This window comes from Petaurus breviceps, unplaced genomic scaffold (genome assembly GCF_028583685.1).
Source record: "Petaurus breviceps papuanus isolate PSGF00001 unplaced genomic scaffold, PetGlider_PUasm1.0 175, whole genome shotgun sequence".
In the NCBI taxonomy this organism is placed as follows: Eukaryota; Metazoa; Chordata; class Mammalia; order Diprotodontia; family Petauridae; genus Petaurus; species Petaurus breviceps.
In genome coordinates, this window is record NW_027185764.1 from 8,037,639 (window position 1) to 8,055,287 (window position 17,649).

At 43.5% G+C, this 17,649-nt stretch overlaps 1 protein-coding gene across 3 annotated transcripts; it reads left to right on the plus strand.

The window, feature by feature from the left end:
• Window positions 1-12: 12 nt before the first annotated feature.
• On the plus strand, window positions 13-10,538 carry PDAP1 (PDGFA associated protein 1). Of its 3 annotated transcripts, none has more exons than XM_069084734.1 (7): window positions 13-255; window positions 4,341-4,432; window positions 6,081-6,191; window positions 7,231-7,352; window positions 8,865-9,016; window positions 9,752-9,849; window positions 10,471-10,538. In XM_069084734.1, exons 1-6 carry the CDS (start codon window positions 243-245, stop codon window positions 9,808-9,810), a joined length of 549 nt encoding a protein of 182 aa, XP_068940835.1. In that variant the 5' UTR covers window positions 13-242; the 3' UTR covers window positions 9,811-9,849; window positions 10,471-10,538. The 3 variants fall into 3 exon arrangements, with proteins under 3 accessions (XP_068940835.1, XP_068940836.1, XP_068940834.1); XM_069084735.1 differs by having other exon boundaries at window positions 9,752-9,837; window positions 10,473-10,538; XM_069084733.1 differs by having other exon boundaries at window positions 9,752-10,538.
• The last annotated feature ends 7,111 nt before the right edge of the window (window positions 10,539-17,649 follow it).

Sequence of the window (17,649 nt, forward strand, 5' to 3'; positions counted from 1 at the left end):
GCACCTGGGAGAAGGGGTTCCGGGTCCTCGTGGCTGTGGCGGTGGCGGTGGCAGCGGCACGCGAGCACAGGTTGAGCCCGCGGAGGATTCCTTCTTTCGACTCCGGGGTAGACTAGAGACAGACAGAGGAAGAGGGGGGAAAAGGTAGGGGGGGGGGGGGGGGGGGGGGGAGGAAGGAAAGAGAGAGGCGAGTTCCGGTTCCGGCGTCAGTTCGAGTTCCTGCAGCAGCTGCCGGAGCCGCGATGCCCAAAGGAGGTGAGAGGCGCGCGCGGGGCCCGGGAGGGAGGGAGGAAGCGACGGCCCCGGGGCCCGGCTCCCACCTCGGCCCGGGCGCCAGCCCCGGCCGCGGTCCATTCTGCCGGCCGGCGCCCGGCTTGAGGGGCCGTGGCCTCGAAGAAACCAGCCCGGCGTCTGTGGTGAGGGTTGGGGGGGGGCCCAGCCCAGGCCCCGCTGCCCCCTCGGAGCGAACGGGGCCTTCCTGGCTGGGCTGGGGACCCGAGAGGCCGGACCGGGGGATCCTTGGCCCCCCCGGGGTGCGGGGGGCGTAGTCCCGTCCGTCTGTGGGAGGGGAGAGGGGGCGCGTGGGTTTGGGGGCCCGGCTCGGATGTCTCGCCCCTGAATCCCTCTTCATTCCCTTCTCCCCAGGCAGAGAAGCGTAAGTGTGTACACACGCGCGCGCGCACGCTCTCTGTCTTCCCTCTCCTTTGCCCTCTGGATTTCGGGACACAACCATGATCCCTTGACTATGGCAAAGTGTAGAGAAACTGGCTTCCTGGAGGGAGTGAGCTTCTGTTACATTTTGGGGTCTTCAAAAGAACTAGGAAGAGAAACCCTTTTAAAAACCGTGCCCCTGCCCTTTGGAGTAAATGACTTGAAATACTCTTATGACCCTTTAGGAGTAGACGTGAGTCACAAGCATCCTTTGAGCTGATGGAAGCCTATTTAGTAACGTGGTGAAGCCCTAATTAGCTCCCTGCCCAGCCGTGCTGGATGTTTCTAGGCCTGGGAAAACATCGCATCTTCCTGAATGTAGAAGGTTCCTTCAAGATCTTTTTAGTCTCCTCATTTTGTAGATCATCCAACTGAAACCCAGAGGGGTTGAAGTGATTTGCCCAAAGGCACATGGTTAGTAGCAAAACTAACTCCAGCCCAAGTTTCCTGATCTCTGACTGCGCGACACATTCTTGTCTCACTTCTCTTTGTCTCGTTTAGGCTAACTGCTTCTATGAAATATCTAAGTGCTGTCGTAGCTAGAATTCTACCTAGTTTTCTCTGAACTCATACTTCTTGAATACCAACGATCTCCTGTTTCTCTGCTTCTAAAGGTGCAACAGCTAGGTCTTTTTCTCTTTTTTAATCATTTGTTCAGCTCTGTTTTATGGTAAGTTTTGGTTAAGGTTGGAAGTTAAAATTAGGAAAGCTTAAAACCAAACCACCAGATAACTTGAAACTTTCTCTGTGAGCTTAAAAATGATCTCTAACAGATTTGTAAACTCATGCATTGTTTACATGTATTGATGTGAGGGGTAAAGAACACTAAAGCACATGAGAATTGGGCATCAGAGTAAGATGGCCTCATAATACAGTGTGTTAGGTAGTTTTTTTTAAGGAATTAAAAGTAAATCAAAGGTTAATTATGTATCAAATCCTGTAAGATTAGACTCTAGAAATCAGTTTTGTGAATTGTTGCTGTTGCTGAAAAACTTAAGAGGGTAAGAAAAGGTGCTCCATTTAAAGGAAGAATTAGAATCCTTTCCATACTGCATTTGAAATTCAAGTAGTCATTAAAAATGAGTGGTGGTTCCACAGTGACACAATTATAGCACAGCACCTGCTGTCTAGGAAATCTGGGGAAAAGAAAGCAGCTTTGGGACTTTCCCTTGAGTCCCCACCTGGCTCACTAAGTGGATCTTGGAAACAATGCTGTGCTTAATTAAAAGGCTATGTTTTGTGGTAACACTCACTGAAAATTAAATGGGCCGCAGGTTAAGTGGGTGAGAACTCAGCTAAGAATCAAAGCAAACAGTTCCATCCTAGCATATATATGATGCATGTCACCAGTTTTCCTTTCATGGAAAAGACAAACCAGTATGTTAGCTTGAGCAGTGTTAGACAATAAAACTAATGATATTTAGGCATGCTTGAATTGTCAACCAATTTTCAGATCTTAGAGTTTTATCAAGTTTGTTTTAAGTTTAAACTTCTAGTTTGCCAAAACTATCCCATTTTTAAAGGCTTTTTTGTTTTCCTCCTTATACTTCATCCCCTTTCAACCTGTAAATATTTTTTTTACTATTTTTTGAGTATCAGAAAGCCAGTGCCTCTATTTATTTTTTTCATTGCCATGTTATTATTTGTGGAGTTATTTCTTCTTTTGGCATTGGAAACAATTTAACAATTTTTTTCTTTTATATGAGTTTCTATAGGCATTGAGAGATAGCTTCATCAAAACTAATGGATGTATCAACTTATTTGCTACAACATTTAACATTCTAGTGTCCGTGTGTTGTTTGGTTCGGTTTGCTTTGGTGGTTCTTCCATTCACATTGTTAGTGTGTGTTTTTCTCTTGAGTCTGCACATTTCACTTTGCTTCATTTCACACAGCCTGGTATAATGGATTGAGGGCTAACTTCGAAATGAGAAGGAAGACCTGGGTTCAGCCCTACCTCTCACACAGACTCTGTCACCCTGGATTTATCCCTTTTCCTCTGTGTACCCTGGGCAGAAGGTGCTGGTCTGCATGGGTAGAGAGGAAGGTTCTCCCAGGGAACCTCCTTGCACCTATGAAATCACAAATCTGATTTCCTATTTTTCCTGTTCATATGAGAATTCTTTTGTATTCACATCCCCAATCAATGGGCATCTGCTGTTTCCATTTTTTGCTACTACAAAAAGTTTGCTGCTATGACTATCTTGGTGTATGAGAAATTTTTCTAATTTTGATCTCCTTGGACTGTGTTTCTAACAGTGCGATCTCTGGGTGAAAGGGTGTGAACTTTTTAGTCACTGTCTTGGCATGATTTCAAAACGCTTAAACTTCTTCAAGTACCAGCAGTATATAGCCTTTACATAGCCCCTCCAACATAAACTATTCCTGTTTTTTGTCAGTTTGCTAGATATATGTAAACCTAAGAGTTGTTGTGGTTCACATTTTTCTTAATGATCAGGGCTGTCTTTCATATGATTATTAATAGTTTACAATTCTTTAGAGACCTTTTTATCCTCTGGGGGAGGACTCTTGTTCATATATATTTGCATTAATTCTCCATACATCAAACCCATATCAGAGATATTTGATGCAAAGGTTATTTTTCCCCATCACCAATTTCTGTGCTTATCCTGGTTGCAATCGACTTTATTCACACACAAACTTGGAATTTCGTGTACTGTAATCAGAATGATCTATTTTATCTTTTGTCATCATACCTATCCCTTATTTGGTTCTTCTCCCTCTAGTTACACACAGCTATGAAAAATACCTGATCTGGCTCTCTTTTTATTTCTGATATGTAACCTTTAATGCTTAGATCACATATCCATTTCCTAGTCAGTTTTAGAAAAGAATAAATAGAAATTCCAGTGGTTGTACTCATATGACTATTTCTGTGAATAACAGAGTGGGAGTATGGTACAGTGGATATGGCATTAGACCTAGATGGATATCTAAGATCAAATCCCATCTCAGATCCTCAATAACTGTGTCACCCTGGGCAACTCACTTAACCTCTCCGTGTGTCATTGTCCGCATCTGTGAAATGAAGGGGGCCTGCTAGCTCTAAATCTTTGAACCTATAAACTTACAAGAAAGTTTTGATTCTCTGTACCTCCTAAGATGAACAGCATCCCTGCCTCATTTGTGGGTGCTAATCATTTCAGAGAGGTCAGTGGTCATTTCAAGAGTCTTATTCCACAATCCCCTCCATTTGAATAAACAGCTGGGTTTGTTTCTTGAGGATTTGGAGGGAGTTGTTAGCTTTATAGATTTTTCTTTGTCATCCAACTCAGTTTTCCAGAATTTTTCTCTTCTATACTTTTAAGAGAAATGAGATAACTCTTCCTCTTCCTCCTGCTCTGCTCCCGCTTTTGCAGAGATGGAGAACCATGAATGGGAACACCACGAATAGAAAGACTTTGGATATACTGATTACTTTAGCTGGAATTTTTGCTTCCTTTCTTAAATTCCTTACTATGATAATAGTTCTTGGAGAGGAGGCGACAGCACAAAGGAGAAATAAGAACTTTAAGCTCTATGTAGTGCCAGACTTGAAGAAGAACAGAGCAGCAGTTCTGAGCAGTTAAGGACCATCTTCCTTCCTAAAATGCAAATTCCCTTGTGCAGGGAGAAAAGGAGGCCACAAAGGCCGAGCCAGGCAGTACACAAGCCCTGAAGAGATTGATGCCCAGCTTCAAGCTGAAAAACAGAAGGCAAGGGTGAGTGTTTCTATTTCTAAAATGTTTCCTTCTGTCATTAATTGTTTTGGAAAACAGACAACCCTCTATGTATGGCATGTTAGGGTGCCATTCTATGCTCTCTATTTATGAACTCCTTTTGTAGTACATGAAAAATATTAGATATTAGATGAAAAAGAGTGGGTACCTTGTCCTTAAATTTTTTGTCGTAAAGCCTCTTCATACCTTAAAACCCATAGACAGAGCCATTCCTTTTCTTCAGAAGTCAACTACACAAGCACTACATAAAATACGTGTCACTAGTCTAATCTAGAGAAAACCCTCTACTCTAAATCTACTTTCTGAAAGTTTGGTCTGACCAAGAGGACATTAAATCTTGCTAATTTGATTTATTTTATTCAAGAAATATTTCAGTGCTTTTTATGTGCAAGACTTTCTGCTAAGTGCTTGGGGAAAGATTGGATTACAGAGATAGATGGAACAGTTTATACCCTCCAGGAGGTGATAGTCTAGTTGAAAAGATACAAAAGGTAACTTCTTAAAAGCACTATGTGATAGGTGCCCTGTGAGCTGGGCCTTGAAAAAATAGATACTCTTTTTCACTCAACAGGGTGAGACATTGTAAGCAAGAGTAATAACATAATCACAGGCAGAAAAGCGCAAGGCATCTTCCAGGGGTTGTGAGTATAGGTCATTTGGGTTCAGGCATTCAAGTAAGTTGTAGGTAAAGTTGGACTGGTAGTTTAGAAGCATATTATGAAAACCTAAGGAATTTAGGCTTGATTCTGTAAGCAGTGGGAGTCATGGAATGTTTTTAACTAGGAGAATAAAAAGATCTAAATAATATCTTGGAAAGATAAATTTGGTTGTGCATGAGAGATTGGAGGAAAAGCCTCCGCCTCTAGCTGAGAACAAGGTAACAGAAACCTAAAGTGGAATGTTGAGAATTGAAAGGAGATGGATGAATGCAAGAAACATGTGAAGGAAGAATCAGCAGCATTTGGCAGCTTGTTAGATTCAAGAGGGAGAAAGAGGAGTCTTGAGTGGCAATTTTATCATCAAATATTAATACTAGAGTTTATGTTCAATATGACTTTTAAAATGTGTTCTGTAATTACCCCCTGGGACAGTATCAGGGCAGCTTCATGGAGCCACAAGAAGCTAAATGGAGTAGGGTTACCTGCCATGCTGATAGATCACCTTTATTCACAAATTAGTCTTTTTTAGGCTTTGTGTGTATAACTTCCATGAAGAGGTCAGCCTACCCACCAGTACTTAGTACAGACCTTGTATATTAGAGCGCACAGTCATTTACAAAAGGCCCTCCACATACGTTATCTCATTTGATCTTCTCAGCCCTCCTGTGAGCCTGGTATTATCCCCTTTTTACAGATGAGGTAACTGAAACTCAGGGAGCCTTAATGGTTGGCCCAAGGTCACACTGGTAAGTGGCAGAGCAGGGCCAAATACAGGCCTCCTGACTTGTGTCCCAGTCCTCTTTCCATGGCATCATGGGAAGTGATGTACCTATCCCCATGCAAACTGCCATGGAGAACACATAAATAGGAGAAAGGCCCTTAAGATTTGGAATCTCACAAAGAGGTAATTAAAGTGGGTGTGGGGTTTTGTTACCGCTTTCAACCCTTTAATTTGTAAATTCCTGAAAAAGGAAGAAGAAGAACAAAGTGAAGAACTTGGTGATGGGGCAGCTGGTGACCCCAAAAAGGAAAAGAAATCCTTAGATTCAGATGAAAGTGATGAAGATGATGATGACTACCAGGTATTGTATCTTGTCAGAACATTAATCACAGATCAGGATGTGCGTTTTCTTCTGATCGCTAACGTACAAAGGGAAGGCTGACACACAAAAACTGGAGATCATCTAGCCACGCCTCCTGCATTTTATTATTGGGTAGACTAAGGTACAAAAGTAAAATGATGTCCTCATTTACATAGGGTATTCATATCAAAAACCACAAACTCAGGTCTTTGGGTTCCTAGTCTAGAGTTCTTTTCTCTACCTCCTGGGGAGAGTGTTATATAGTTTTTAAAGTCTTATTTGGAGAGGGGAGACCTGGGTTCTAATCCCAACTTTTGACATTCCCCTTATGAATAAGCATTTAAGTTTATTTTTTTTAAACCTCTTATTCCTCACCTGTAAAATGGGGGTGATGATATTTGTATCATCTAAGGAAATAAGTAAATTGTAAATCTTGAAGTGTTTCATTAAGATGTGGGTTGTTATTTTTGTAATGGTCTTTTCCCAATGGCTGTCGGACTTAGCACATCCACCACATGATACATGTTCATTTTACATCCATAAAAGAAGACTCTTGTTTTAGGGCCCATCTGCCCTCTTGAGCAAGCTCAGAAATCTGATCTTGAAGCTAATCCTGTGCTGTAAAAAGCATAAAGCTTTGTTTTTCTCCTGTCAGCCAAGAACAGTATGAATTGTGTTTGTTCAGCAGGGATTGTGCTGTTGGCCTTATGTGCAAAAAAAGAAACAGGCACCTTTCTAGAGATGCTTTTTTAAAGGTTAAACTTGCCCTTGGCTTTACCTTTCAGAAGTCAGCTCTCTGCTTAGAACACTTTTATGAGTGATTTGACCACCTCCCACATGTAACTTCCCCTATTAGCTGCAGGTGGGAGTTGTGAGCAACTGCTCTGTCTTGTAGAAATCATTCTCTTCTCTTCCCTCCCCCCTTAAAATGAACCCAGCAGAGCTGCCAGGATAACATATCTGGGTGGGTTTAATGTCTCTCCAGGAAGGCCAATGGAAAGATTCACTAACCTGGAACTATCTTTCTTCTGAATCCTAGCAAAAGCGCAAAGGAGTGGAAGGGTTAATAGACATAGAGAATCCCAACCGAATAGGCCAGACAACCAAAAAAGTCACTCAGCTGGATCTGGATGGGCCAAAGGAGCTGTCTAGAAGAGAACGGTAACTTTTCTGTCTTAGAGACCTGTTGCTCTGTGTGCATGTTTGGGTGGCAGCCATTGAGGTGGCAGGGGTGGGCTTTGGTGAGGCTTCCCCTCTCACAGGAACAACGTGGGCAGAAACCCTCCCAGTACTTGTAGAAAAAGAGGATGATTTTCCTATACTGTTAACTACTCATCACAGAACAGCCAAAGGCAGATCTTGCCCTCCTTGGATTAAATAACCCAAGGGGACATTTTTTGAGATAATAGATAGGTTTCACCGAGCCAGCCATATACTAACAACCATCAGACAGCCTACAAGGGGAGTCCTCGGGGTTAGGGGTGAACTGGCACTCTAAAACAGAGGGATTTTTCTCTACGAGTGATAGTAATTAGGCTGTGCAGAGATTGAGTCTATGATCTAGACTTTATCAGGTTTATATCCTCTCCTTATAATCCATACACTGAAGACTGGAACAACAGGCTGCTGCATATAAGTACCGAAGCAGATGGGGGCATACTTTCCTCCTATACTATGCTACCTCATTTTTCCTCCTCTTAAATGATTGAGGTTCGCTTCCCACCACCCCCACCCCCAGTTGTGTGCATTACTTAGTCTTAGATACTTTTCTGGTTTGGGCTTTGGTCAGGACCTTATTGACTATAAATGACAAGGCTAAGGGGCAGCTAGGTGATGCAGTGAATACAGCACCTGCCCTGGAGTCAGAAGGATCTGAGTTCAAATCTGACCTCAGACACTCAACACAAAAACTAGCTGTGTGACCTTGGGCAAGTCACTTAACCCCAATTGCCCCTCCAAAAAAGCAAAAAATAAAAATAAAATAAATGACAAGGCTTTGGAGATTTCCTAGTTACCATTTCACAGTTTTAAATGGATTCCCCTTACTTATATAGGATTTTGTTAGTCTCGATGTTCAGCTCAAAAAGAATTAACTCTAACAAGTTTATTAATGTCTGAAATAGAAATAGGATTGCCTTACCTAGATGGCTTAAAGTCTTGTTCACAATCTCTAGTCCTATTTAGACTCTCTTTTATTAGGGTTCTCCCCAGACTGATTTCTTTTCATTAGCTGGCTTCCCCTTTCCTTCCCATTTTTCCGATTATTCAGCAGCACTGTGCAGGAGTGACATTCTCATTTTTGTTCCTCCAAACCATTGTCTAGCTCTAGGACTCTGCCTCCCGTGTTATTTCTCTGCCAGTCAATGTAGTGCCACATTCAGAACACTCCTAGAGAGAGCCTTGTTACTCCGCTTAGTCTTTAAATTGTATCCCCTTTATATTTCTGTATCAGTTTCTGTAATGTTAAAGCTGCATTTGTTCATCTGTTGATTTTCCATGTCCCCTCCCATTCCCCAGCATATTGATCAGCACGCCAAGGATGCCCCAAAACAGACGGACAAAGGTCTCATCTCTTTCTCTTAAGGCCTTCTTCCTTCATATCTTAACTTTCTCATTCTCATGTTCACAATGTCAAACATTTAGGTTTTAAATCATTTTTTTTTACTCCAATAGAGAAGAAATAGAAAAACAGAAAGCAAAAGAACGATACATGAAAATGCATTTAGCTGGTAAAACAGAACAAGCCAAAGCAGATCTGGCCCGACTGGCCATCATCCGGAAACAGAGGGAAGAAGCAGCCAGAAAGAAGGAAGAAGAAAGGAAAGGTAGGAGGCTGTTTAGTGGGCTCTGCAATCTGAGGCCTCTGAGGCTGCTTTTTTCCATACCCAACACATGGTGCTTTTCGTAGGAAATGACTAGGAGAAATCATTGCCTGTCTGGCGTCTATTCCTAGAATAGCACGCACATCACCAGTGAATGAGACTCCCAGTTTGATGTTGCTCTGGTTTTAGATGTCTTATATCTATGCCCTCCAAACAAGGAAATGTAGTTAAAAGATCCAGCCTTTTGAAATCTGGTGAATTGCCTCTGGAAACATATTTGTCCAGTTTCCCTTTGCCCTCAAGGAACTATACAGATCCAGATCAAAAGGCCCAAGGAGTCTGCTTCTTAAAGAAGGTAGACAGGTCCCAGGTGGCTCTGGAACTTCCTTAACCTGGACTTTTTCCCTTGTGGCTCAACTGGAACCAGGGTGGGTATCGGCCCACTACCTTCAACTCAGGCAGATTTCTGTAAGAGGTACAAGATGTACAGGCACCCCTGATTCAGCATTTCCTTTTTCAGAAAATGATGGTCTTATTCAATTACAAAGAAGAAAAATATGAAAGGAATATTTAGAACCCTTCATACCCCCTCACATAATTAATTGACAGGAAATTATCTCTCCATCAGGACCATCTGAAAACAAGTCAGCAGGACAGAATCCAGGTGACTTTTGCCTGTGCATATCTTAGACCTCAGGTCTTTTCTGACATTTACATGTTATGTTTCATTTCTTTCAGCAAAAGATGATGCAACTGTGTCAGGAAAAAGAATGCAATCGCTCTCCCTGAATAAATAAACACAGTGCATGTGGGAGGAGGAAATGCCAGGGAACTGTGCCCAGGGCCTGCCAGGACCTCTGCCGTATTGCATCCCACACTGGTGCCACCTGGAGTGTACTGTGGCATCCCCCTCCACCTAGTGGAGCCACAGACGGCGTGGATCCTCTTCATCTCGGCACAGAATTCCATTTTGGGGCAGGGGGGAAGGGGAGGGGAGGGGGGCAGCTGCTATCTTTGGGGCAGAAATAATGCAGAAAAGCGTTTCTGTGTGTAACAGTTTGAAAAGTCTGGATGTTTTCGCTGTTTTTAGGATTCAGAACACATAGCAGGGGGGAGGGGATGGTGGGATGGGGGAGGGTAGGACTTGTAGATTACATGGGGTGTGTCGGCTTGGGTGGGGTGGGGGTGACCCATAGAAAGATCCTAATGAAAATCCCAGGTCTGTATTGACAGGGCACTCATCTGCACGTTTTCTCAATGATATATCTGCAGTCTGAGTGTAGGAATAAATGTCTGGGAGCCCATTCTCATGTGTGTTCTTGGAGTGCTGGCCCTCATTCATTCTATCCCTCTCTTCTGCTGTCTTCTCGTTTTATTTTCCTCCCCTCTGACTAGGTCTAGTATCCATTTTTAACCCTATCTTCCGTTCAAAGAAAAACCTTCATTTATTGGTAAAGGCCCAGGCAAAACATACTCAAGAAATTAAAACTTGTATATTTGGCTGATTAAAATATAAATTATCATATATTCTGTCTTTCCTTGCTTATTTCTCCCTTACGTCCAGTTCTGAAAGTGGCATGGCAGCTCTTTCCTGCCATGCCAACCAGGCTGAACTTTCATGACATTAGCACTGGCCACTCCCCTTTTCAAAAAGGTCTGAGTTTGGGGCATCAAGTCACTCAAATTAGATTTTAATATATATTTTTCCCTATCTTTGGATTGCAGGAACCTTAATTCACTTTTCATTGCTTTCAGAAGCAGTTTTGAATCCAGGCTCAGACACTTAGCACCCACCCAAAAACACCTGGCCTTGTAACCTTGAGCAAGTTACTTAACCCTGATGGCTCAAAAAAAAAAAAAGAAGCAGTTTTGACCCAGGGTGTTGTGGAGCTAAAAAGAACCATTGTTTGAATCTATCTGTCGGTCTCTCACACTGCCTGTGTGACTTTGGGCAGGTTCCTCTATCCTTTAGACCTTGGTTTTCTCATGTGAAAAATGAGTTGCCCAAGAATAAGGATAGATCCTCTATACTTAACTCCAGTTAGACCACATTTTGCTTACTGAGTTCAGTTCTAGACACATTTTAGGAAAGACATGGATAAGCAAATGAAAACATCTGTAAATGGGCCCCAGCAGTGATGGGCCTCCAGGTCATGCCATGTGAGGAATAAAGGCAATGGCAACATTAAATCTAGGAAGACTTTCGGGTTCTCTTGAAGCCTGCTGACTTGAGAAAGAATCATTTGACTGGTATAAGTTTGGTGTCCCAAGAAAACACTGAGCTCCCCAGGAGTAGGATGGGCCAAAGAGATCTGGGGCTAGTGGGTTCCCCTTTGGAAGTCTTCAAGGCACATCATCAAGGGGATTCTTGATTATGTTGCTCCCTTTCAATTCTGAATTGCTGAGACGCGTCTCTAATCACTTTTTAAACTCTCAAGAGTGAGAACCCATAGCAGCAGTGGGGAGGTAGGAGGAGCTTCATGTAGATTCCCTCTCTGTGATATAAGAAGCTACTTGTGGAAAATGATCTACTAGGCGCACGTATTCCATTACAAGCTCAGGGTTTTTTTCAGTCACGTCTGACTTCATGATCCCATTTAGTGTTTTCTTGGCAAAGATACTGGAGTGGTTTCCCATTTCCTTCTCCGGCTCATTTTGCAGATGAGGAAGCTGAGGCAGAGTTAAGTGTGACTTGCCCAGGGTCACACAGCTAGTGTTTTGAGCCTAGATTTGAATTTGGGAAGAGAAGTCTGATTTTAGATCTGGCACTTTATCCACTATGCCATCTAGCTGTCCCATTACAAATAATGTGCTTTATTTTGGCAACCTGCTCTTTGGGACCTTTTGGAGTAACTTGTAGATGAAAATAAGCTGCCTTTTTACTGCAAGATTGCTCAATATAGTGGATAGAATTCTGTACGTAGAGTCAGGAAAACCTGGTTTTGAGTCCCATCTCAGACACTACCTGTATGCAATGTCACAATCTCTCTGAACTTTGGTTTTCTTTTATAAATTGGGCACCTTACCTATTTTGCAGGGTTATATATGGAAGATCAAATGAGATAATTAAAGCCTTTATACAAATGCTCTGGTCTGGTTGACCCTTTAGGCTTAAAAAGGACCAACGTGGCATCCCTGTGGTTAAGGGGCAGTGTGTCCAACAATGGCTGAGCAAACCAGTTCTAGCCCTGAAGGCTCAACCACAGGTCTGGGCCAAATAGTACACATGAACATTTGAAAATAGAGATATCTCTGTAAATTTGTATGTCTCACATTCCTTCTGAGCTACTGCAGTTGTGCTTTACTTCCCTTTGGTGCAGTCACACCATGCTGGGCAGTCCTGTGTCAGTGTCTCCCTGTCCCACCATCAGTTCCAGAGTTCTTCGGAGAGACCTTGAGAGTTTCCTTGTATCTGTTCTGGCCTCTGTGGGAGCACTTGCCTTGTGTAAGTTCTTAAAATAGTCTTAGGCAAACATTCATTTGGCATTCGAACAAAGTGGCCAGCCCATCAGAGTTTCTCTAAATGCAGTAGAGTTTGCGTGTTTGGCAGTTCAGCCTGAGGAAGGACCTCAGTGTCTGGTACCTTATCTTGCCTGGTGATCTTCAGACTCTTCCTAAGACAATTCAAATAGAAGCAATTCAGTTTCCTGGCATGGTGTTGATGAACCGTCCAGGTTTCACAGGAAGTGTCCCTTCAGTTTGATGGGCAGCCTAATATCTCTTCTCTCCCACACTTTCCTTTGGAGCCTTCCAAACACTGAGCACCTCTGGCAATGCTTGCATTAACCATGTCATCTATGTGAACATCCCTGGAAAGTATGCTGCCATGCCATGGTAAGTGGACTTATTCACGGCATTCAGCATTTCTCCATTGGCTGTAACTGATGGTGCAGTGCTGGCTGGTGGAGAAGCTGTTTTCCTGGTGTTTGTTGTCAGTCCGGAATTAGCACAAGCGGCAGAGAATCGATCCATATTTAAATAGCTATTACTAAATGATTGTGAATTGGTTATTCAACCCCTCTAGGGAAGATGGGGAGAAAAGCATTGGGAACATAGCAATATATAATGGAAAGAAGATCGAGGAGTCAGGACCTAGGCTCAGATGCCAACCCTAGCCCTACTACCCTTGTTAACCTTAAGTCATAATCTCCCTGGGCCTCGGTTTCCTCATCTATAAAATGAGAGAGTTGGACATGACATCCAGGTCCTTTCCAGGTCTTTGATCCTGAAGAAAAGCAATTGTTTGGCTTCTACAGATTAGAAATATACTTGCCTCTACTAGTAGGGAATTTTCTTGTGTTAGGTTGCCCATAGTTGGCAGGTTTTTTTCAATTTACTTTCAATAAATTGGCAAGCATATAAGTACTTAATAATATGCTAGGTACATGCCAGGGTCTAGGAAGGTTAAGCCAAAAACAACATCTGCCTACCAGGAGTTTACATTTAACTGAGGAGGAAGCAACATGTGCACACTCCAGTGAATACCACTCAAAAGAAATCGTGGGTTGGTTTGGGAGTTAGGGATTAGAGCACCGAAATAGGTGCTACAAGGTAGAAGTAGAGGTGAGGAGAGGCCTGGGAGGGTGGAAGGGATACCTATGGAGAAGGGTCTGTATTGGTGCATAAGGATGGGCTGTTCTATTCCCAGCCCCCTTCAAGGCTTCCCACCCAGGGAGAAGTCAGGTAACTGCACAGGGAAACCAAATCCCCCAAGTCTGAAAAATGTCCTGCCTCAAACACAAGGACTCTTGAGGGAAGAGAATGAAAAACTGAAATCCAAGGGAAGCCTGAGGGAGGGAGGTGTTGCTTTAAAGCTGGGACAGCATAGTCACCAGCAAGCCCAACTAGCAAGTGCCCAAACACTCAAATTAAAACTTAAAAGCACTTCAATTGGAGGGGAGAATAGAAACCTGTGCATACCTTTTGACCCAGCAATACCTCAACTGAGTCCATACCCCAAAGAGAGAAAAGGAAAAAAAACCCTGTGTACAAAATAGTTATAGCAGCTCTCTCTGTGGTGGCAAATAACTGGAAAGTGAAGGGATGCCCATCAGCTGGGGAACAGCTGGACAAGTCGTGGTATTAATTTTAGTGGAACATGGTGCTATTGTGCTTTAAGAAATAACAAGCGGGACACTTGGAGGAAAACTTGGAAGGATTTAGTGATGTGAGCAGAACCAGGACATTGTGCACAGTAACACCAATACTGTACAGTGTTCAACTGCGAGTGAGGCATTCTTAGCAATGCAATGATCTGAGACGATTCCAAAGGACTCATGATGGAAAGCGAGTCCAGAGAGAGCACTGACGGGGCCTGAGCGCAGGCTGAAGGGCGCTGATTTTCTGGTTTTGTCCTTTTTGGGGGGGGGGGATCGGGGGTCTGACGCTCACAACATGACTGATGTGGAAATGAGCTTTGGGGGATTGCACATGTGAGACGCTTCAGTGAGAAGGGAGGTGGTTGGGGCAGGAGCTCAAGCGACTTCCTGCTTTTACTCTGCTATCTTGACTCCATCCCAGAGGAGAATCGAACTCAAAATTTAAAAAAAAAAAAAAGAATGTTAAAAATGGTCTTTACATGTAATTGGGAGTAAAATTTAAACCAATAAAGCCACTTCCCAGAGTGTCTTCGTTAGCACTGCTCGCCTTAGAAAACTCGCAGCTGCATTCACTTTCTGTTGATCCGATGAAATTGGCCTGTACTCTATGCTAAGAAATTAGAGTTCCCAGTAACACCCTACGGACTCGCCCTTCTGCCACTGATTGAACAGGTGTTCTTGGACAAGTCACTTTTCCCATTCTCACTTCCACTTTATACTCTTAATTGTTGAAAGCAAATGCACCTAAGCAAACAACGTCCTACTCTCTCATGCTTCTCCCTCAGAACAAGTTTGGAGCTCACACCCAAATCAAGTCCTTGAATTTACTGTAGGGAAACCCTGAAGCCCAGGGCAGTCTCCAAATGGCCACCCCCTGCCCCCTCCCAACTGACGATGACCTGGTATTGGACCCAGCTGCCCTTGGCTTCTCAGAACGGAGCGAATCCCAGTGACCCAAACCCGGCCCAAAACTGCGCGCTTAATCTGGGCTTAAACTAGATTCACCAGCACTTATAAAGTTTCTACTCTCAGACAAACTGGACAATAGCGACAAAAGAAAACCATTCCTTCCTTCAAAGGACCCTAGAAGGGCTGGGCATAGAGACCTTTCCCCTGTGACAAGGGCTATTAATCTGGGAGTCAGTGCACTTGGGTGAGGGGAAAAATACACCGTTATTTTCACTAAAGCTCTAAATGAAATTTAGCGGTTCTTTCAATTAATTTATTTATTTTAAAACATTCTAAGAAAGACTCCATAGACTGGTAGACTGCTAAAGGGGTCTGTGACAGGAAAGCTTAAGAAACCTCCCTCTGCAGGTGGGGCTTACATGTTACAAGGTATAGAGCCACAGCCATCATTGTGACTGGACAGAAGGCAGCCTGCCACTATCAAGGCTGCACCAGGTAAGCACCTCAGATCCCCGGAGGGGGCCTAGGCTGCTAATTGAACACATGTTCTTATTATAATCTTTTTACTAAAAGGATTTGTTCTTTAAACTTTAGATTCATTCAAAGGACTACACTTGAGGACCTAGAGGACCACATAAGGCCTCCAGGCAGCAGGTTCCCCACCCCTGGTCTATGTCATAATCACATGTGGCCCTTGCAGTGCCTTCCTGAAGGAGCCGTGACTCCACTGGACCACACCTGGGCCAGTTACTAGTAACTGCTTCAGTTACTAGTAACATGATTCTCTCAATAAAAAATGCCATGATCCATAAGGTCTCCAGCAGCACTTCCAGATTTTTTTCTCTCCAGAGAGCAGGAGCCTCCAGATGCATCTGTGAGTCATGGCCTCAAACCCTCGTCTTCTCTTCCTTAAGGCTGCAGGTCCCGAAGGAGCAAGACGACTGAATAGACTTAAACCTGGCAGATTATGGCACACAGATTTGGCCCTAATCGGTGCTAATTTTTAAGTTGGCGAATTGTACATAGAGCCACCAGGACCCCCAGATAAGTCTCAATCAGAAAATCTGGCTGCAGGGAGGGAAGGACCACATTTCTAATGATGGTGACTGTCTCATTAGGGGACTGGTGATGAAGAGCCTGGAAATGTATTTTTTATTGCATCTGTGAGTTCATCACAGTGGACAGAACTCTGGATGTTGAATCAGGAAAATCTGAATTTGAATCCAGCTTCACTATCTGTGTGACCTTGGGCAAGGCACTTCTGCCTTAGTTTCCTTATCTGTAAAGTGGAGATATTAATACCACCTACCTCCCAAGGTTATTGTGAGGACCAAATGAGATTTTAAAAGCTTAGTACAGTGCCTGGCACATAGTTGGTACTGTATTATTTATTATTATTCAATACTGTTGGCACTTCCTCTGCAACTTATCGGGGCACTGAAAAATAATTGACCCAGGGTCATACAGCTAGTATTTAGCATAAGATGGACTTGAACCCAGGTCTCCCTGACTCTGAGGGTCAACTATTCACTGTGATGCTGCCTATAGGCCTTGGAAATCAGAGATGGAAAATCATAATCCTTCCCTCAGGAAGCTTATCATTTAATAGGGCATAAACTACAACATACAAGGAAGATTTAAGGTAGATTGGAATGGGGACAAAGGAGTGACCCAGACCAAGATCTCTGGGATCACTTGAGACAGGAGAGGGCACACTGTGACCTCAGGACACTCCAAGCTAAAGCCGGCCCTGGAGGAAGCGTGTTCCAAGCCTAGGGCATGCTAGCGTCGCTGCAGAGGAGTACCTAGGGAAGTCAGCGGGGAGCTGGCAGGAGCTCCAGCTTGGTTGGAAGGTAGGGGCCATGAAGGGGAATATTGTTCAGTGAGACTGGAAAGTAGCTTCCAGAGCCACATTATGGGGTAGGGGGTCAGACGCAAATAGAAGCCAGGCCATTGGGGACAGCTAAGTGGCACCATGAATATCGCACCGGCCCTGGAGTCAGGAGGACCTGAGTTCAAATCCAGCCTCAAATCCATAGCTTTTAAAATCTCATTTGGTCCTCACAATATCATTTTACTAACTGTGTGACTTTGGGCAAGTCACAACCCCATGCCTTGCCTCCCTACCAAAAAAAAAAGGCCATTAAACAGTAAGAAAGGATCCTCACAGGCCACATATTGACATAGAAAACTATACACTAACATTATGTTCTATTACATTCTTATTTCTTTTGTTAACTATTTCCCACATACTTTTTTTTAGTGACAATAGTCTTCAGTGACTTGCCCAGTCACTGGACCACCTAGCTGCCCCGCAAAGACATTTTAATCTGATTGAGGCTGCACTTCGTAGTGCTGTCGGAGGCACATGGCCTTCAGGCCACATTTGATACCTCTATTGTAGAGGTCTTTAAAAGCCAGGCTGAAAGTTTCTTACCCGTATGTGACAGTGAGCCAGTGAAGAGTTCTGAAGGTAGCAAGGCAGCTACCTAGTCAGCACTGTGCTTTAGGAACATTGCTGTGGCAGAAGTATGCAGAAGAAACTGAGGAGGGGAAAGCTTGGGAAGCCATTTAGACTATTACAATAGATAGAATTAAAGCCTGAACTTGGCCAGTGGGATCAGATCA

Coding starts and splice junctions, on each gene's coding strand:
- PDAP1 (XM_069084733.1), top strand. Junction 4,433..6,080: donor CTGAAAAACAGAAGGCAAGG/GTGAGTGTTTCT, acceptor TTCCTGAAAAAG/GAAGAAGAAGAACAAAGTGA. Junction 7,353..8,864: donor GAGCTGTCTAGAAGAGAACG/GTAACTTTTCTG, acceptor TTACTCCAATAG/AGAAGAAATAGAAAAACAGA.